Source organism: Psammomys obesus, unplaced genomic scaffold (genome assembly GCF_907164565.1).
Source record: "Psammomys obesus unplaced genomic scaffold, mPsaObe1.curated_primary_1811, whole genome shotgun sequence".
Lineage (NCBI taxonomy): Eukaryota > Metazoa > Chordata > Mammalia > Rodentia > Muridae > Psammomys > Psammomys obesus.
This window is the reverse complement of record NW_026596088.1, coordinates 16,090,576-16,112,005: the sequence shown is the minus strand read 5'-3', so window position 1 is coordinate 16,112,005 and position 21,430 is coordinate 16,090,576. Positions and strand designations below refer to the sequence as shown.

At 47.2% G+C, this 21,430-nt stretch overlaps 1 protein-coding gene across 1 annotated transcript in view; it reads right to left on the bottom strand.

Annotated features, from left to right (window-relative positions):
- The window catches only part of Irag1 (inositol 1,4,5-triphosphate receptor associated 1), a 67,573-nt gene that overhangs the window by 37,419 nt on the left and 8,724 nt on the right, over nucleotides 1-21,430 (bottom strand). Inside the window, exons 2-9 of the mRNA XM_055627324.1 lie at nucleotides 16,913-17,013; nucleotides 15,247-15,317; nucleotides 13,053-13,226; nucleotides 11,996-12,073; nucleotides 11,245-11,297; nucleotides 11,025-11,069; nucleotides 10,011-10,622; nucleotides 7,706-7,784 (exon numbers count right to left, since the gene is read on the bottom strand). Of these exons, the coding sequence (XP_055483299.1) occupies nucleotides 7,706-7,784; nucleotides 10,011-10,622; nucleotides 11,025-11,069; nucleotides 11,245-11,297; nucleotides 11,996-12,073; nucleotides 13,053-13,226; nucleotides 15,247-15,317; nucleotides 16,913-17,013 (1,213 nt within the window). The remainder of the gene's footprint in view (nucleotides 1-7,705; nucleotides 7,785-10,010; nucleotides 10,623-11,024; nucleotides 11,070-11,244; nucleotides 11,298-11,995; nucleotides 12,074-13,052; nucleotides 13,227-15,246; nucleotides 15,318-16,912; nucleotides 17,014-21,430) is intronic.

Genomic DNA, 21,430 nt, shown 5'->3' with positions numbered 1-21,430 from the left:
ATGACATTGATTGGAATGAGGCATTCTTTCAATGGCAAGGCCTTTATAACAATTTCTGACTGTCCCCATCTCAGTCCAGCTGTTGTAATCTGTTCAGAAGAATTAGTCTAGGATGTAGGCTCCCTGTACTGTAGGCTTCTCTGGGTCCCCATGGGTCTTAACTCATTAATTGGCCCTTGAGGCCTTCACCCTCTGACCCAAGTCCACTGCTTCAGCCACCGGGTCATGGCTATCTTTCTGGGACACATGTTACATGGTGGATTCAGGTGAGGTTATGTTTCTCTTAGCATACCAAGCACCAGAGGTGTGCCTTTTTTTTCTCTCTGTTCGCCCTGCCTGGAGTGCCTTTCTCTTCCCCAGGCCAAAGCCGCCTCTCCAGCCTTCACAGACTCACCCCTACCAAGCTAGCTGCTTCTTCCTCCTTGTTCCTTGAAGTTGTGTTATAATGTTCTATAGTGACTCTGTCTACACTTGGGTTTCCTCTCACAGATAGTGAAAGTGAGTCTGTTCATTCACAAATTATTTCTGTAATTATTGAATGCCTACCATGTCCCAGGCAAGGGGGCTTGGAGCTAAGGACAGATGCTACACTAAGCAAAACTGTTACACACATGTCCCTCTCCACTTATTGTTTAAGAGGACAGAGATTAATTTAATCAGAGGAAAATCTAAAATGGGAGTTCACTGGCAAAGAAGAAGAGAAGAAAACCCCTCCATGAAGAGGGCAAAGTGAGAAATGGAGGATGAAGGTGTGGCAGAAGGAAAGGCAAATGTTGACAGCTGAGGAGACAGTGGTTCTGGATGATGTTCAGGGAGGCGGGCGGGGCCAGTCTTGCAGGGCCAGTCTTGCAGGGTTCCAGTGCTCATCCTGAAGGCACAATGAGGCCTCTGAGACATAAGCACACTGCAGAGGCTCTGGCTGCTGTATGAGATGCCAAGGAGTAAAAACTGGGGGCCAAAGGTTTCATTAGGTGAAGCACTAATGGCTGTTGGACTTACTCTGGCAGTGGAACTGAACAGCAAGCGATAATAAGTGTGTCTGGATCCCCTGGCTCCCAAAGATTTAGAGTTTATTTTACCTAATCCCCAAAAAAGCTGCAGATACTCCAAAACAAACACAGATACAGATTTGGATGTGAACTATAAAAGAAAATACACCAAGTACCCATTAAAGAAGAAAGAAAGGAAGGAAGAAAGAAAGAAGGGAGGAAGGAAGGAAGGAAGGAAGGAAGGAAGGAAGGAAGGAAGGAAGGAGGAAGGAAGGAAGGAAGGAAGGAAGGAAGGAAGGAAGGAAGGAAGGAAGGAAGGAAGGAAAGGAAAGAAAGAAAGAAAAAAGAAAGGGAAGAAGAAAGGAAAGCAATGGAAAATTACTAAATAAAGAGAAAAATATACAATCTTTTCAACAAATATTATTTGATAAACTTCAAATATGTTTGAATTATCTCAGTTTTGAGGCTTGGGAAACAAAGACATATAAAATGTTTTAAGTTACATGATAATTATAAATATATATTAAATTATATGATATATATACATATAATAATAAACAATAAATAATAATGCCTATGCTGGTTAGTTTTGTCAGTTCAACACAAACAAGACTTTTCTAGGAAGAGGGAATCTCGGCTGAGGAACTGCATCTATCAGACTTTCTTGTGGACATCTCTGGAGGGCATTTCCTTGATTGATGAGAGGTGTGGGAGGGCCTAGCCCACTGTGGTCCTGGCTGGCATAAGAACGCAAGCTGAGCAAGCCAGCAAGCAGCTTTTCCTCCATGCTTCCTGCCTCTGCTCCTTCTTAATTCCTACCCAGGCTTCTCTCACCAATGGGCTGTAATCAGGACATGTAAGCCAAATAAACCATTTCTGCCTCCAAGTTGGTTTGGTCAGTGTTTTATCACAGCGACAGAGATTGTGTTTTACAATTGTTGCAGATATTTTATATCAAATCATATAAATATAATTTTAAGTAGTACATTTATTAAATAAGATGCACAACACTTAGAAGAAAAACACACACTAAAATTCACTCAAAAAGAAAAACAAGACAAATGCTCTCCTTATCACTGTTTCCAAGCTAGATAACATTACCAAAGTAGAAAGCAAACAGACGCACATGCCCTCTTGCAGGAGGACAACCAGATGACGGTGAGCCAGATAAGATAAAAGTAGCAGGGGGCTGACGGTGAATTCAAAAGGAAACATGCTCTGCAAAGTGGACGAAAGCCTCAGAAGTTAGACACATCCGGGTTCTGCTCCTGCTTCAGCAGCTACAAGACACGGCACCGTGGTCTTCGTCAACCTCGCTGGCTGTGCGTGTCATGTGACTACAGTAAGGCTGCTTCTCGTGGTTATTGTGAGCACTAGGTCTAACGGGGTCAAACGCTCAGCAAAGCATCTGGCATGCAGCAGTCACTCTAGTTTCAGTCGTCGCACCGGGCTCTGGAGTCAGCACTCTGCCGTTTAACAGCAATATTAAGGGTGCAGGAGCTATGTAACATGGGCCACATTCATCTCCTCTACTAGCAATCAGTCAGAAAATCTAATGAACTAAGAGCCTTGGTTACCAATACACAAGTGAAATCAGGATACGCAGAATGTGCTAAGAGCCATATGCAAAGCATATTACATGCTTCAGAAGAGAAAAAAGAAATGCCTAAATGTATCCAATTTAGAGCCAAATGTCTGCAAAGTTAGTGAACTAAAGGTTAAAAATTGCAAAGCAAATAAAACTTGGACAGTCCTTTTGAGTCCAGCATGCAAGTGCACAAGACGTGTAAATGTCAAATCTGAAGGAGGCATACAGATTTCAGGGAATGTAAAACTCCATTCACTTCCGGTAAATAGGTTTCTGTCTACTGGCTTCTCGCTCAGTGCTCATTCTGCAATTGTGATTTGAATCTACCTAGAATATTAATAAATACATTGCAGAAGAAAAGTAATGAGGGAGGGCTAATCCCACTGCACAAGAGAACATATTCTCATTAAAGCCATGGTTTAAAATGTGCTTTCTTGACCAGAATGAAACAGAACCAAGCTGGATATGGTGGTGCATATCTGTAATCGGTAGGCTGAGGCATGAGGATTGCTGGTTCCAGACCAGGTCATGCTACAGAATGAGACTTTGACTGAAGAAACAAAACAACAAACAAACAGAAACAAAACACCCACTAAAATAATATAAAACAAAAGAAAATAAAACAGAATCGACAACAACAGCAAACAGGACCCTGCTCTCCATAAATATATATGAATGTCGTATATGACTGTTTATCACAAAGAAATACAGACACTATTAAAATGCTATTGTGGTAATGAGCTCTTGAGTCTTAATATACCTATATCCTAAAATGACATTCAGAGAGTCAGGTGTGGCGATACACACCGTTTGTCTCGACCCTTGGGAGACAGAGACAAGTGGAAGGCTATGCACTCAAGATCAGCTTGGTCTAAATTGTGAGTTCCAGGCTACATAGTAAGAGCCCCATGTCAAAAACTAAGATCCAACAAGAACAAAAAGATGAAGTTCTTGTTAACAAGATGAAGAGGCATCAGTAAAACAAACACAGAAAAGTCAAACTATAAATATGTGGAGCATGGCGTCCACACACAAATAGTAAACTAAAAGGTTTTTTTTGTTTTTTGTTTTTTGTTTTTTTTTTTTTGTTTGTTTAAATTGGGGGTGGAGCGATGGCTCAGCAGTTAAGAGCACTAGCAGCTCTTGGAGAGGATCTGGGTTCGGTTCCCAGAACCCACATGCTGCCTCCAACTATCTGTGACTACAGTTTCAGGAGATCCGATGCCCTCTTCTGGTTTCTGTGGGCCCTGAACATACACGGTGTATAATATATATGGAGGCAAAACATCCATCCACATAAAATAAGATAAAATAGCTTTAAATGTTGAGAGAAAATATTCAGGCAATGCGTTCATATCTGTTACGCACATTTCACATATAAAACTAATAGCAGCTAAAAAAAAATAATAATCTAGGCCCCAAATGAATCAATATAAAGAAAGAAAATTTCTTTATATCAATATAAAAAATTTCAATATAAAAGAAAATTTTAAGCTTGAACATGCTAAAAAATCAACTGAAATAAAAGTTAAGTGTCATTTTACACCAATAATAATTATGATATTATAACTGTCATCCATTTTGTTTGCCTGTTTTGAAAAATAGTCTCACTATGTAGCCCACGCTGGTCTCAACTTGGAGTCCTCCTGCCTCAGCCTCCTGACTGCTGGGATTACAGACATGTGCCCTCATGTCTGCTGTTCTAATTTGCTTCTCTGTTGCTGTGATGAAACACTGACCAAAAGTAACAAGAGGGAGGAAAGGGCTTATTTGGCTTACAGCTTACAGTCCATCACCAAGGGAAGCCAGGGCAGAGGCTCAAAGCAGGAACCTGGAAGCAGGAACTGGAGCAGAGCCATAAAGGAATGCTGCCTACTGGATTGCCTTTTAGTTGATTCCAGATCCAATCAACTTGACAACCAAGATCAGCCACCACACCTGGCTATCACCGTCATTCTCATTGACCATCTTACACTACTATATTCTGGCTAAGAGAGGCTAAATCAAAGCAACATGCAAAAATTATCATGCTAAGAAAAAAACATCCCAGATGTTTGGAACGTTTGATAAGAGGCAGGTATTTCTACAGTTGGCCCAGAGATTCTCCGGCCTGAGAATGTATCCCAAGTGAATTATTTAAAAGAAAAAAAAAAAAAGAAAAAGAAAAAGAAAAAAACAACCCACGAACACAAAGACAACACTTTATAGCAGATGGAAGACGATAAACATCTGAAATGTTTTGTAGTAGAGACAGTCACACGGAAGGACACATGAACCCACACAGCCATAAGTATGAAATCTAAGTACACGTGATTAGTTATGATAACTTCCTAACTTTAAAAGGAAGTTATATCTATACTATCAAATTAACTTAGAAAAAAGGCTAAATATTGGAAAGAATACAACCGTGATGGAGCTATGGTTAAAGGCTTTCTTAAAGCTTTGTTGCTTTTATGTGCATAGATGGGTACCACACGGGTGCCCGGTGCTGGAGGAGGCTGGAGGCTGGTGACTCCCTGGAACCAGAATTATAGACAGTTTAGAGCTGCCGTGGGGGTGGTAAGAAGCAAACTCATGTCCTCTGCAAAGACAGCAAGTGCTCCTAACTGCTGAGCCATCTCTCCAGCCTCACGTACATAAAGTAGTAAGAGGTTTTTCTAGTATTTTAATAAAAAATTAAAAGTGAAGAATTATACATTTAAAACGAAACTTCTAAAGATGGTTAATGCTTTGTGTGTATTTGTAAGTGTAGATGATTTACTCCCCTGTGTACATGTGTGCGTGTGTGTGTGTGTGTGTGTGTGTGTGTGTGTGTGTGTGTACAGATGGCAGAGAGAAATGTTGGGTGCTCTTGCTCTGCTGTTCCTTGCCTTGAGGAATGTGGAGGTAGGCTGGCAGCCGGCAGGACACATCAGGCCTCCAGTCTCTATCCCTCACATCTCTGGTGTTACAGGCATGCATTGTGACCACTACTGGCTTTTTATGTGGGTGCTGGGGATTTGAACTCAGCACCTCATGCTTGAGAGCAAACGCTCTTACCCCTGAGCCACCTCTTTAGCTCCAAGGTTGTCTATTCTTTGTTTGTTTGTTTGTTTGTTTGTTTAGCCTTCTACAGAGCCCTGGCTGTCCTGGAACTTACTATGTAGATAAGGCTAGCCTCAAACTTACAGAAAGCCTCCTGCCTCTGCCTCCAGAGTGCTGGGATTAAAGGTGTGCACCACCATGCCTGACTCAAGATGGTTGATTTTTTAAAATAATTCCATCCTTTAAAAAGGTGTTCCTGGAGATTTTATCTATGGGAGCCTTGCCAACAGAGAAGGTGGTAGTTACTGTATTTCAGCCAGAACTTTCCACTCTCTGGTGACACCCAGAATAATCTCATGTGACAATTCATAAAATGACTAACACCAGCCATGGACAGCGCAGAGAGGAAAGTGTGCCGTTCCAGAAGGGATCTATAAAATCTGGAGTGTACTGGGGCCTAAGGGAGAAAGGCAGAAGGTTCCAGAAACTGGCCTTGCACTCACTTTCCTGTTCCCTATAAACTGGCCTGCTCTGGAGTACTTTATCCAAAATAAAATGAAGCTAAAACATGTTTCAGAACTGCTTGTAGGATGGCAAAAACCCACGTGATGGAGTCAGCAGCTCTTTGGGCCTCAGTTTCCCTAACAGTAAGATGAGAGCAAAAAATCCTGCCTCTTAGTTTCCTGGGAGATTAAATATGAGTTGATTAGAGCCTGAAAAATGCTAGGGGGAATTTATTGAGATGACATTAAAAGGAGTAGGGTAAAATATTGCACGGCTTTGTTTACATGAGGCGCTTAGAGAAGGCACAAGTCATAGAAACAGGAAGTGAAATGGCGGCTGCAAGGGGCTGGAGGAGGGGCATGGGCAGTGGGAGTTTTGAAGGTGTGGAGACGCAACTGAGGAAAATGAAAAGGGTCTGTGGATAGATGGTGGTGACGGCTGTGGAATACAGCAAGACTGGACTTAGGGCCACTGAACCACATGCTGGAAATTACTAAAATGGTAAAGTGAATGCCTTGTATATAATGTTATAACACTGTATATGTCACCACGTAACAAGTTAATGAATACCAACAAAAGACAAGAGATAGACATAAACACAAAAAAAGTAAGGAAAGGGGACATTTTAGAGCAAGTTTTCCTTACCTTACGCACTGCTTTAAGAGACCAGTGCAATGATTCAAGAGAGCATATACGAGCCATAGAGACAGGGATGCGTGTCCACGAGGAGGGAAGGACACAGAGCTTGCTCTTCTAGAAGCACCCCTCTGAACACATTCATTCCTTTTTGGCCATCATGAAGCATTCTGGTCATAGGTTGCTTTTATACAATTGTCTCAGTAACTCCCCTGCGAACTGTTTTACAACGTCATCCATCCGTTCATTCCTAAGTACTCCTTAGTGCCCATTAGTGCCAGGCACCATTGTAAGTGTAAGCATGTAGCTTACAGTGTGTGCAGGCTATTGTGTGCACACGTAGACATTACCCCCAGGCAGAGACGCTGGTTCCTGCGGCCTCTACTCCAGGGATCTTGATGGCTGATACCTAGGCAACACTCACTGTGTGCCAGGTGCCATTCTGGGCACACTGTAAATACGGTTTAGTTCCTGTACTCTTCTCGAACATATTCAGGGCAACTATGATGGCCCTGTGTTGCATGGTAGTGGGTGGGGATCAGGCCCGGTGAGGCCATGGAGCCTGTGCACGCCTAGCAGAGCCAGGAGGAACAGCTGTGGCTCTCACTGGGATGTCAGTGAACTCAGGAGAAGAACAGACTGAGGCAGGAACAGGGAGGCTGCAGCCTCTGTCCAGGAGGGCAGGGCTGGGTTATGGACTTTGTGGTGACAGCAGATTAGAAAGAGGGAGCTCTGGTGTCTTGAAAAGAGGAACCAATCTATTTGGGTGGCTTCCTGGGTGTGAGGGGAAAGGCAATGTCAAGAGTTCAGGCCTGGGGCACCTTCCAGACCCACTGTCACTAACAGGGACAGGGCGGGCGGCAGGAAGGAGATGGACTTGGGCACATGCTGTCTCTGCTTCCCTCTCTCATGCACAAACACTGGCTGGAAATGCAGTGTTCACACACAGACCCCAGCAGCCTACCTTTGTCCTGCTCTGCAGCCTCACTCAGTTCAGGAAGCTTGAACCCCACCAGGTTCTGGTTTCTCATCAGGATGTGTTCCTTGGTGAGAGGAAGAAGGGGTACAGTTCAGCTGATAACACCAGGCTAGACTCTTCTCTTTGTTCCCTAGTGGCTCTGCTACCACTCAGCTTCAGATAGGTTCCCCAGGACACTGGCCAGGGTGGATGACTTGGCACAGGATTGTATGGTGTGGTCAGAGGGGAATGGGGTCCTCTCCCAGCCTATAAAAGGGCCTGAAATCCCACCATTTGTGCCACGCTGGTGGGGTCAAGACATGACCTGCTTGCTAAAGAAGTGTTGGGTCTCAGGGGAAATGAATTGCCTGGCCTTACTGTGGGAGAAGTGTCTAGGGACTGCACAGTCTTTAGGGACTGAGAACTTTGGGGACAGTAAGGTCCCCTGGATATGCATGCAGCTGCTTCCAGAAACAATTCTTGATGGTCTCACTGCTGGCAGCAGCTTCCTACCCTGCCCTTCTGTGTAAGTGACAGCCCTTCCCCCAGTGGCTTTTGTGGCATCACTGGACAAATGAAGCCAGAGTCGCTTCTTGGGGGACAGAGCAGGCAGAGCTAGGTTGAGGGTGTTGGTGGACTCAGCAGGCTGTCCTTGTTCCAAGCCAGTCTGTGTCAGACTAGGGCCCTCTAGTGGGGTGCCTGGGTTCTCTCCTGGCCCCTGGTGCCATCCAAGGGTTTTTAGCCTCCCAGGCGACAGAAGCCACTTGAGTGACTGACTGGCCTCTGGGCAAAAGGAAAGAGCCAACAGAGAGTGCTCAGGATCCAAACAGAACCCAGGCCATGCCCTTGCCATATACTTAGCAAGCCAGAGGTCCACAGCCCCTCAGCTGTCAGCACACTGGACCAAGTGCAAAGCAGGTTTCATGTGCCAGGGAAGCTGGTGGCGTGAGACGCAGGCTTTCTGCAACTTCCTTTGCTGGGTGAGAGCGACCTGCAGGGGTGTGGGGAGTTCTGAGCCAGTGGCTTACTCCCCCAGACTTTGAAGTCCATGGAGGTGAATTTCCCAGTTGTCTGCCCCCTTCATCTCCACTTGTGGGTTGTAGCCCACTGTAGAAGGCTCTGCCTGGCCTTATGCTAAGCTACCAGGTACCCTGGGCTCTGGATTGGAGGATGGGAGCTTTATGTGAATTGTTCATCTTCCTAAGACTCCAACTCATAACATCATAGAAGATCCAGATTTTCTATCTATCTATCTATCTATCTATCTATCTATCTATCTATCTATCTATCATGTATCTATATCTATCTGTGTATCATCTATCTCTGTCTATCTCTGAATGGCTACAAACTTACTATATAGCTGAACTTGACATCCTCCTGCCTCTCCCTCTTGGGAACTGGGGTTATGGGCCTGAGCTACCAACACACATGGTTTTGTGTGACTCTACCACCTGGGCCTCTTCCTCACCAGAGTTCTCTCAACAGCATGGTGGCCTGTTACACTGTGTCCTTGCTAGCACAGATGCTCTCATTTGAGCTGGAGGCTTCAGGCCCACTTCTTCCTCACCCTGACCCCCTCAGCAGAAGAGCCAGGGGACTAATGTCCTACTCCAGGCTAATCTACAGGCTCCCAATCTCCTTGACCTGGATTGAGGTTGGCCACCAGAGAGAGAAGGGACTGGATCAGGACCTTTGTATCCACTCTGGTCTCCCCTTTGCCCCTCCATATCTGCACATTCTCAATCACTCATTGTATAGCAGGGCAGCCCCCTGACTGACCACCATTCCTAGTTTGATGGACAATGAACTTGGGGACATTATGGACACTGGAAGAAATTCACTAAGGAGCAGCCCCTTATGGACATTGTCATAGTGGTACTTGGGTCTAAGGCCCTTGGTTAACAGGTACCGAAAAGGCAGGATGGATATTACAAAAGAAAAGCCTTCTTATCCTGGTCTTTCCCAATTCTAGGCATGATCAGATGCTCCATCAGAGATTCCGCTCACCAATTCTAGCCGGAGGAGCAAGACAGCTCAGGATCAGGGGTCCATGTGGCCAACTCCCCCAGAAGTGTGGCTAAGCATGACCACTGCATCTCAGGCTGGCTTGTGTTTATTAACAGAAACTAAAGGCACCTGAAGCTGGTACTATGGAAGTGACACCGATGAGACTGGCTTCAGGAGCAAGAAGTTTAGGGTTCCATGAAATCATAGCTGCCCTGTCCCAGAGCCCAGCCTGAGTGCAAAAATCTATGGTTCAAGGGGACCCTGGCATGTGCACCCTCTGCAGCGGGGCGCAGCGGGAACCCACCTCCCGGAGCTTCGTCAGCTTCTGCATGCGCACAGGCTGTACTTGTATCTGCAAGTCTTTAAGCCCAGGTGGCTTGGCTGGCTTGGCTTTGCCTGGAAACCGCTTCTCTTCTTCTGCCAGAGGCAGCTTGGCAAGCACCTTCTGCAGCAGGGGACCAGGCTCTTCAGGGCTACTGTCCCAGGAGACCCCCCGAATCAGGGGGGACCGGGACACAGGGGACCGCAGCTCAGCTTTGGAGCCGGCCTTGGGTCCCACAGGCTCTCCAGCAGAGCCTTGCCCCTGGGAATGTGGGGAGACCGTTCCTCCTGAGCCCTGGGCTGCAGTTCTGGGCAAAGGGTTGCCTTCCCTGGCCGTTTTCAGGAGCTGCCTCCCCAGCTCCGGCTCGGCAGGGCCAGGCTGGGGGCTGTTGAGCGCCATTTTCCCGCTGATGCTTGCCCCAGAAGCCTGAGCCATGGGCGTGGCCTCCGGGTGCTGAAGGGGATCAAAGTTTTCCTTTTGTTCTACTCTAAGTTCTTTGGATTTCTCCCCTGTGGGAGAGCGAGGAACCAGTCTGCCTTGAGACACTTTCCTCTGGTCATTCTGCTTCCGGTCAGCTAGCCCTTTGGAGACATTCTGAAAGACAAGGCAGAGTTGGGACCCTGTAGGTAGGCTGAGGAGACTCAGACCTTGACAAGGGGCCCATTTACGTATATACAAATGAGGCACGAACAATTTATGTACATTCAAATAGGTACGATCTAGTCATGTATATGCAAATGAAGTTTCTTGAAACTTCTCTGGAGCTGAGAGCAGCTGTGGTGTAAGACTGTGGCTGGATTTGGGGGTGCAGGATCACCCTGTTGGGGTCTGCCTTAACCTCTTTTCCTCTCAGACTTCCACCTCATAAGACAGAGGGGTCTTCTGCTTGCCCCAGCACCCACCCTTCACTCACATCTAGGCTGCCCAGGGGCCAGCTTCCACTTCTGGGAACACATTCCCTACATCCAAATCAAAGTGCGCAAAGCACAAACTCACAGGCTCTCCATGGCAAGGTGAGATGTCCGCCTCATGCCCCTTTTCCTGAGGAAAAAAATCCACAGGTCAGTAGCATCAGAAAGAGGTCCGCTTCCTCCTGAAGCTTAGCAGGGTGTAAATGCTCCCCTCCACCTCCCTCACCCAGGGGTTACAGAGGGTCCAGGCGTGCTAGGGACAAGAGACCTACTGGCTTGGAAATGTCACGCAGGTGTGGTGTTACCTGTGGCAGCGCTCCCGGCAAAGGGGACTGTGGGCCACTGCATGTGCCGAACCCTGCAATGGGCCAGTGCAGGTGAGTGATACCCATCACCTAGTCCTGCACTTGTCACTTTAACAACAACATCAACACACACACACACACACACACACACACACACACACACACACACACACGCTCTAAGGTCTGGCAGCCCAAACCATCCTTTGTTGCTCACATGCCAGCACTGAATCACCATAGAAACCAAATAAGGAAACTGAGTCTGGGTGGGGGTGGGGAACTTTGAGGTAGCCTTCCTGATAGTCGGGAAGCATCTGTGAAGGTCGGATCCTAGGCTCGCACTCCAGCGCTGACAAGGGCAGGCTGCCCACTGTCCCACTGGGGTACTCCTCCGTTGCCTTAGGGTGTGGTTCTGGACACCGCCCAGAAAGGAAGAGACCAAAACGTAGATTGGGCTTGGAGATGTAGCTCAGAGGGAGAGTGCTTACCTAGTGTGTGTGAGGACCAAGGTTCAACCCCTAGCACCAGAAGAACACACACACACACAAATAAAAAACTCATAGCAGTACAAACAAGAGGATTCAAAATAAGCTGTGATGACCTCTCTGAGCAAAGAGCAGCCACATGGCCCCCTTCCCATGACCTGAGCCCTTTCCTCACTCGGCATGTCTCTTGCTGCCTGTCTTACTAGTCCCTATCCTCAGAGCCTGTAATTCTGCCCCCCCACTCTGTGTGTGGGGGGGGTCAGCCTCACCTGATGGTGTGGAGATGGTGAGCGAGCAGCTTCTAGAGGGTGTAGGAGATGCCCCAAGGCTGTGGTTTGGGGAAACAGCTGTGGAAGCAAACATCAACTGGCTGGCATTCATGAAGCACTAGGACTTCTGCCGCCAAACAGAGCATCCTCTCAGGGAGAGTCCAACCCTGGGAACCCAGACTGCCTTGTCAGGTCAGGGGCTGCTTCCAGAGAGCCATAAAAGATTCCTATTACAACCCAACTTTTGCTACAGCCAGCCCAGCAGAGGGGCCCTCAGGTAATTTCCAGTATATGGAGTCACATTCCTTAGCTTACTGGGCCTGACCTCAGAGAACTTTCCAGAAACTGAGGACCAGGCATTGCTCGACAGAAAGAAAAAGCATGCCATAGGACCTCTCTGATTTCAAACACTCTCCTTGTTCTCCAAAATCTGCTTCATCTTTGCACTCAGGAAGAAGCAGGACCACAGCACAGGGAGAGAGAGGAGCCCTGTCTCTCCTCCAGACTACCTAGGTCTTTGGAGATCAGGGTAAAGGACCCCAGCATGGCCTCCTCAGACCTCTGCTGAGGAGATGCCCACCGCAGAGCTGGATCTTCATAGGGAGTATGGGAATGTTAAGCGACTGTCGTGCAGGGCCATGAAGGGTCTATGCATATGGGACTTGGACAGGGTTTCTCTGCATTAGAGTTAAGGACCTAGAAGTTCATGAAGGACAGATGCAGAGACCAAGGTAAGAACACGGGTACCATGTGGAATGGCATTTGTCCACAATGGGGAAGTCCCAGCTAGTCACACATAGGGCCCAAAAGCAAAACACAGGAGAGTTCTCTGGGGGTGGAGTTAGGTGTTTTAGAACTCTGGAAGCTGAGCACAGTAACTTCTGAAGGGGTCAACTCTGCAGGCTTAGACCTTCTAGAACCTGGCAGCCAAGGGGACGGGCCACTCTCAGAAACAGGGTTCCCCTGCAGCTGGAGCCTGGCCCTCCCTTCCCTCCCCTCAGCCCAGCCTCAGAGAGGCTCAGGGCAGCTACCTGCCCTGCTGCTGGTCCTGCCCTACCTGATGGGGAGTCTCCAGGGCTGCTCCTTGATTTCCTCCCGCGGCGGGTCAGGAATCGCTCACTCACCGACTTGGCTTCTTCCAGAAGCGCCAGGTTTTTCTTCTTGTCCTCTTCTGAGATGCTGATGTCTGGCAGCTGGTCATTTACTAGGTCAATGACATGCCCCGTGGGGTCTGCAGAGAGAGAATGAACTCAGCAGTGAGAGCCACCTCAGAACTCAGCCATTTGCAGATGTCAGGATGGGGGACATGGGGATAAACAGTGGTTTCCTCAGTAGGCTCTCTGGCTTATAGCCTGTCAGAAAGCTTCATGAAGCCCTCTTTGGGTTCCCAGAACTACCCTATCTCTGCTTTAAAGGAAGGCTATCCAGGAGCCCTGACTCATGCTGTTTCTCCTGGGGTTTTCATCCTTCCGGTCTGTTTCTCTACAAGTTAGTTAGCCAATGTGTAGCTAGGGATGCAGCTCAGAGATGTCTCAAGCCCCAGCTGCAATCCCGTGGTCACCTCTCCCTTTCTTTCTCCTGCTCATTCTTCCCCCAAACTGCCCCATCTCCAGGAGTGCCCTAGGTGAGCTGATTGGATGACACTATGTCCTTGCCAGATACTCAGGAAATAAAAGTCGCTCCAGACAGCTCCTTCTTTCCCAGGTTCCATGTCTAAGACCTGACTCAGGCATAGCGTTTACTGCTAAGTGTCTCTGGGACCTGTCTCCATTTCTATTCCTGCTCAGAAGCTCTTACTTGAACAATTATGTAAGCCCCATGAAAAGTCCCTGCCTTCAAGCCGGCCTCTCTGTCCCATGGTCTATTGTCTACAGAGCGAACTTTCTAAGAGCCACATCTGATCATGCCGTTCTCCTGCCACATCCGGTGAAAACTACTCAGAGTTCTTGGGGTTCATCTAAACTGGTCGCCAATTTTGCTGGCCTTACATCCTCCTTCCAAGACCTTGTCTCAACTCTAGCCCTTCTGTAGCTCCCTCTGCCTCCATCCATGCCTCTTCCTGAAGTAGCTCTTCATTTTCACTGGAAGCCCTCTGAATCACTTAGGAGGAGCTATCCATCCCCACTCACAACTCTGCTTCAAGAACCGAGGCTTAGTGGAAGTGGATCTCCCAACAAGCTTTGGTCCATCCAGCAATGCCATCTAAGCAGCCACAGGGACCAGACACTAATGACCATGTAAGGCTAGTGAGACACAGTCTTGGGAACCAAGAGGGAAGAAGGGCTTCACAGATGAGACAGAAGCATGGAGGTGCAGCCAACCATTTGTTTCCATGAATGAAACATCTTCCCAAGAGGAAAGCTCACACATGAAAGGAGATGAGAGATGGAATGGTACAATAACTAATAAATTCAGGCACTTAATTTATTAGGCAGTATCTGAGACATGACACTCTAAAAGAGGAAGACAGTGATGGAGGAAGATGACAAGGAGAAGGGGTTGAGGAAGAGGAGGGAAGGGGGAGAATTTTATTACTTTGGAGTGAGCTAATATGAGTTGGGGCTCCACAGTTTTCAGTGGTCATGACACATACACACGGCACAACATTCGGTTACTACAGTACTCTGGTGGGTCCTGCTTCCCGCTACGTCTCTTCTTCCACCTAGAATACCATCCCTCCCTCCTGTGTGTCCATCTAGTTAAGGGGAACTCAAATACCACTTCCCCTGGAATGTCTGCACGTCTTTCCTCTTCCCTGGGGAGAAGTGGAGCCCTTCTTACCTTGGACTCCTTCCTTCTCTCATGAAGGGCCTTTATCAACTCTGTCTGCTCACTTCCCAGCCTCCTTATAAAGTGTAATCAACACTGGATAGAAAGACCAAGTCTATGTGACCTCTATCCTTCAGTGGCCCCACAGAGGTGTGAAAAACCACTAGTAGGGGCCAGCAGGGGGACAGAGCTGCCAGCCTTTCACATGAGCACACTCACACCTGGATGTGCGCCTGCCCAGCACGGCTGCAGGGCTCTGCCTAACGAGCCCATGCTGAGCATTGCCCAGCTGATCACTGAGCATCACTGTCTCCTCTGACACTGAAACTAGACATCATTTCTTCGGGACCCAAACATGGAAGGGATGCTCTCTTTCACCCTTTGGACTTGCATGGAGGGAAAGGGCCTGAGTCCAGCTAAGCTCAGCCCTAAGCAGCAATGCTAGCTACCCAAGCACATCCTTACATTGAGGCAGCCCTTACCCACAGAAGTCAGCGAAGCAGTGGAGACTTTCAGGTGTCGGTGAGAAAGCCTCCGGTGGGGGCTGGGAGCTCTGAAAGACAGAACATGGTCATCTATTATGAAATCTTCTCAGAGGTGGACAAATGAGATACTTCACAGCCTCTCGGTGTCACCCTGGGGCATCACCTATGGGCACACGCGGGGTCCTCCGGCTGTCACCTCGGGAGCATGTTAGATGGATGAATTTCCAGGCTGTACCCCACATCAAAGCTCCCGGGAGCACCCTTGATTCAGCAAGCCTCTGTGCCACTCTGTTGCTCACTCAAACTCTCCAAGCCCACTCTCAGGGGATGAGAAGCCTTACTGCAGCATTTCCTCTGGAGGAGGACCCAGACTTTATGCTAGAGCTATTGTGTGGGAACCTTATAAAACCTACATGGGGTTCTCAAGAGACGTGGATAATTTATTTTTGAGAGAAAAGACAAAAACACAGTTTCACTGCCCTGCAAATTACAAAGCTCTTTTTAAAGATTTATGTTTTACTTATGCATGTATGTGCCTGTGTGTAAGTATGCGCATGTGTGTGAGGATGCATGTGGAGGCCACAGGCATCAGATTCCTAGAACTGGAGTTGCAGGTGGCTGTGAGCTACTTGATTTGCACAGTGAGAACCAAATTCAAGTCCTGTGCAAGAACTGTGTGCTCATGATTGCTGAGCCAACTCTCCAGCCCATGAAGCTGTCTTCACAATTTTACTTGGCTTTCTACAGCCCCTCCCACATTGACTATACACATATATTCATTTCCTCTGTCCTTCACGGCATCCACCTGCTCTTGTGCCTCTAGTTAATGGATGAAGAAGCCTTTGGCATGCGTACTTTCTCTGTTTTATAAGAATTGCCTGCTTACGTGTGGTGCTGTCTGTCAAACTCAGGCAAGCACCTGTCCCCAGCCTTAAAAATCAACTTTAAATTTTATTAGAAGTGATACCCAGACAGCATTATTCCAGCCAGATCAATGCAGGGATCCGTGGTAAGGGAAACAGAAGCAGTGATATCCCTGTGGTGGAGACTGAGTATCTCTCCCAAAGGGTTATCTCCCATGAAGGACCTACTTGACAAAGGCACATTCTGTAGTCACAGACCCACACCTTCCAGGCTTTTATGGGAATACCTGGGCTGATATTATGGGGATTTTCCCTGCTGTGCTGTCTTGTGCTTTTCTTAAAATCTAGCAGCCTGTACAGGGCCAAATCCAAGAGTGAGAACAATATTTTGGGAAAGAAGATAATTAGGGAAAAATATCCTAGGTTCTCTTTACCATTCTGAAAAACTACTCGATAATAATAATTTTTTTTTATTTTTGAGATAAGGTCACTTGTACCCCAGGCTGGATTTGAACTCTTCACATAGCCAAGGGTGACCTTACACCTCTGATCCTCCTGCTTTGGCCTGAGTGCTGGGGCTAGAGGTGTGCTCCATCCAGCATATGTGACACTGGAAATCAAGCCCAAGGCCTCAGATGACCTTGGCAAGAAGACCTCTGTCAGCTGAGCTATAGCTCCGCCCTCCTTGGTAATATCTTCATCGATAAAGTGATTCAAAGAGGAAGAAGGAAGAAAGCATTTCTAGAAACGCAGCTATCCAGTCCCTACCAAAGCATTGCTCATCAGCCTGGGCTGCGTACCTGTCGACGAAGTTTTTGTCGGTTTCTCCTTCAGGTGAGCTGGCATCCCCCGTCAGGATGATTGTGGGAGGGCTGTGGAATGGTCCTGTAGAGGGAGAGTCCTGGTGGTTTAGAGCAAAACACAGATGGCGTTAGGTCTGGGCTTGGTGGGGACATGCAGGGCCTGGGACTGCAGCATTCTCCACAGCATGACTCCCAAGGCCATCGCCACTGGTCACCAACTCTGCCTGCTGATTTGTCTGTTTCAGCTTCATTAAGATATAATTGGGAATTAGAACTAGCTTATATTCCAGGTGTGATTTTTTTTGATGTGGGTGTACATTGTTATGTGGCTACGGATGAGCTAATGAACATATTGACTGTCTCAGTTCTCTCTCTTTCTCCCTCTCTTCCTTCTCCATCCCTGTCTCCCTTTTCTTTCCTTTCTCTCTCTCCCTGTCATGTGGCGGGGGGGGGGTGGGGTGCTGCCATGTGGGTGCTGGGAATCAAATCCAGTGCCCCTCAGTTCCTGCTTTTCTTGAAACTGAGTAACAAGCAATCTCAGGTCCATATTTCTACATTGGAACTGTGGTCCAAAACTTCTATGATCTGTTTCCATCATTCAGCCCTGTGGACCCAAACACTTCTCTGCTGGCCTCTCTGGTGGCTCAGCCTGGCCTGCCTTTCTGGAGCACAGGATGTTTAGGTTTGGAATTTCCCTGATTCTCATGTTCTTGTTCACAGGTAACTCTTGCCACAAGCAGGCCAATCAGCACTCCTATAATGTGCACAAGCTTTTGTCTCAACTGAGGATCTGAGCTCTGGAAATTAGCCTTTTGTGTCTGCCTTACTTAAAGCCCTTCTATAAGAATCCTCTGGTGAACAAAACAACACATGTTGGCTAAATTTCATTTTCTATCCATGTATCACATGTTTTCCTTCTGCCATCCCCACAGGGGAGCTTTCACAAATCCACAGCATTCAATAGTGCTAAAAAAAAAAAAAAAGAGAGAGATTTTTTATCTTGACGCATTGATACTCTGACCACTTTCCAAAGCAACCAGAAATAATCAACAAGAAAACATCAGCTAGAGAAAACTGAGAGCATAAAAATGCAGAGCAATTTGGTGGATATACCTTCCCGTAAGAGGTAAAAATAAGCGCTTCCTCCTTCTAGTGGCCTACAGTTGGCACTAAGGTAAATTGTTTGTCCTGGTGTCCTGTGGAGCTGTGGTCCCTCTAGACCAGGCTCTGGGAAGTACAGGCTTAAGGGGCTGTTCCAAAAACTGCATTCTAAAGTTTCATCTCTTCCAGGATATAAAGAGAGAATGAATCCTGGGGCTGGGCAGAGGCAAAACACCCATATGCATTAAATTAAACTTAAGAGGCAGAGAGAGAAATGAATTAACTTCTGTCCTCACTTCTCCTCCCTCTTTTCTGTCCTTTACGTTCCTCACATCGCACACTCGCAACACCCACTTGTTCACCCTTCCTGCCCAAATCCTCTTTGGCCATCTCTTTATCTCTTCATCACTCTCCATTTAGCCATTCATCCATATACCCATTTGCGCATGCGGGTATTCATCTCTTTCTGCCTCCCCATCCAGCAAGTAATCCATCCACCAGTCTCTCTCCCAGTCTATCTGTCCATTCATCTATTTTTCTATTTCCCCTACTCACCTATACATCTATCATCTATGTATACATTCTTCTCTTCACCTCTTTCTCCTGTCTCCATCCACTAGCCCACACACCCCTCCCCAGGCTATCACCAGTGTAGCCGTTTATTTCTCTCTCCTCCATCTATTACCTACAGCCCCACAGCTCCACTTACACATAACCTGTAGGCTGTCTTAAGGCATGTTTTTATGTCTGACTCACACCAGTTTACAAACAAGGGTTGTGGGGGAAAGGCCTTTTCTGAGAAGAGGGGGCTGCTAGGCCGGGAGTGCAAGCTTCTCTTTGTGTCCGTGAAGTCTGCAAACACTTACACACCGCTACGCACTACTCTATCTGTTTATCCAGCAAACACTTCTGGAATGCCCACTGTGAGGCTGTGCCTTGGCTGGGGAGACAAAGAGGAGGTAGGCAGGCCTGAGATGCTTTCTGCTAGTAGCTGGATTGTAAGCGAAGAGGTGAAAGACCCATTCCCTACAATCGGTAATGACCCAAGCTGCCACCTCTGAGGTCAGTGGATTTTTGAGGCACTGGAGGGAGCTGCTTCCTGGCAGGTGTTTTCTTTCCATTCTGGCCCCAAAGGCAGTGTGCTTGCACATGCAAATAAAGCCTTAAAAGATGAAACAAATCTATATAGAAATAGAATTTCCAAATAAAACACAAGAGTCACAGTTATATTTGAATTTCAAATGAATAGCAGACAGATTTTGGGATATGTTGCAAGTACTTAACTAATTTTATTCACCAAATCTCTTAGTCTCAGATGGAAAAGCCGTGGAACCGGCCCTGGTACATTTTACCTTCACAGCTGAGTTTATCACTTTGGAGTTTGATTTCCAGGAAACTGATGTTCTTGGTATTGGGTCTGGCTGACAGTTTAGAGCTAAATTAGGTGTTAATGAATTGAAGGGCATCAGATTGGCCCTCTGATAACCGAGCCAGCTAGCACACCACACCACCACCATCCAAGACAGTTGGCCACACAAGCCCTGTCAGTCACCTTCACTGGCTTCACTCCCTTCTCCCCAACTTCTTCTCAAACAGTAGATTCCCCCTGTGGGTCACAGACATAGTGGAAAAGGCCTCATGACCTCAGACCTCAAGCACCTTGGGCTTGTTCCATTAATTCTGCAAGATACCCATCAACACCCTTCGGGTAACAAATCCCACTACCCTCCTATAATCATGAAAGGAAAACAAAAAGATGGAAAACCAGTCCGTGAGGGTGCAATTGGCCAATGGAAATTTTCCTTTGCCCCAGGGCTACCCCAGACACAGGCAGCATCCTTCCTGCTGTGCCATCCTGCTTCTCCATGTGCCACTTGTCTTTGCTGACACCTCCTTGTTTCTGGTATCCTTCAGACAATCTTCTCTTAGCCCTCCATGCTGCACACATCCTCATCTTCCTCCAAGAAGCCTTGGATCGAGATGAGACAGAATACACAGCAGAAGGGAAGCAGGCCAGGCTGCCACTGCTTTAGGGTTATTATCCCTCTTCCTTGTCTGTGGGCCCAGCCTCCCCAGGGGTCCATCTCTCTTCTCCAGGGGTCAGCCAAGCTCTGTGGGGCTGTGCCATCTCCAGCAAGCTCACTCCAATCATAAGCAGCAGATCACATTTCATTTCCCTCTAATAAATCTTATAGAAACATTTAAATGTTTATTTCGCTCATAAATTCCCAAGAGTGTATGATAGTTTCCTATGCTCCTGAGCACAGGGTTAAATATAGACCAATGTCCTAAATGGGAATATGAGCCTCAAATCCTCAATATCACATGACTAGGTCTGGGCTAGGACTCTTTAGGAACAGCTCCAGGTCTAGCCCAGGCAACTGTGGGGAGTATGGTTGCAGTAATGGCCTTGGGTGACAGTGGGACAAGGACCCTGCTGGATCATTGTAAGCAGGAGAGAAGCTAGATGGACCTACAATGAAATCTCAGCTGGATGACCTCCAGGAAGACATTGCATTTCTCTCATCTTCATGTTTATAAACATCAAAGGAGCTAATACCCCCCTAGACTGCTTTAAAAATAAACACCAATAAAGCAATATGAATGATGACAGGGGAGGGGTTAAGAAGTGGGTACACATTGTTTGACCAAATCCGTAGTCGATCTGTTACAGCCTGGAAGGCAGGCAAGGACTCCCTAGGGAGGGCAGTTTGTGCTCTTAAGACAAAATAAAAAGATTCTCAGGGGACTTGCAAGAAAATGATGATTCCAGTGTCAAGTCATAAGGCCATGAGAGAGAGGGAAAGAGCTTCTGTGGGGTATGTGTTTTCTCTGTGTAAAGCAGGAGGAACATTCTTTGCCCCACAATCCTGAAGGCTTGCTGCCTAGTGTACGTTCTCATGTGCCCAGGTCACACTCTGGCTCTGTCAGTTTCTGTCCGCATCCACTCAGTTCTCAGAAGTCAGAGATCCATAGTCATTAGATTTTCCTGCTTTCTTTAGCCTTGATCTTACTTTCAGGCCAACACATTTCAGAAGTGTGGAGTGGTATACAGCAGATGCTGTGCTTCGTAAAATGTCACTCAGACAGACAAACGGGCGAGCAGATAGACAGCCTTTTATCCACCACCACCTTCTGTCCTCCCTTCCCAATGCTATTCCTTCTTTCATATCTTCCTCCCCTAAATATAACCACCCAATTACCCAATCTGTCACATGATCATCCATCCATCATTTACCCATCCACCCATCCACCCATCCATCCATCCATCCATACATCCAACCACCCACCACCCATCCATCCACACATCCACCCATGCATCCCTCCATCCAGTCATCCAGCCAGAATAACCTTTTTTCCTTCCTTCCTTCCTTCCTTCCTTCCTTCCTTCCTTCCTTCCTTCCTTCCTTCCTT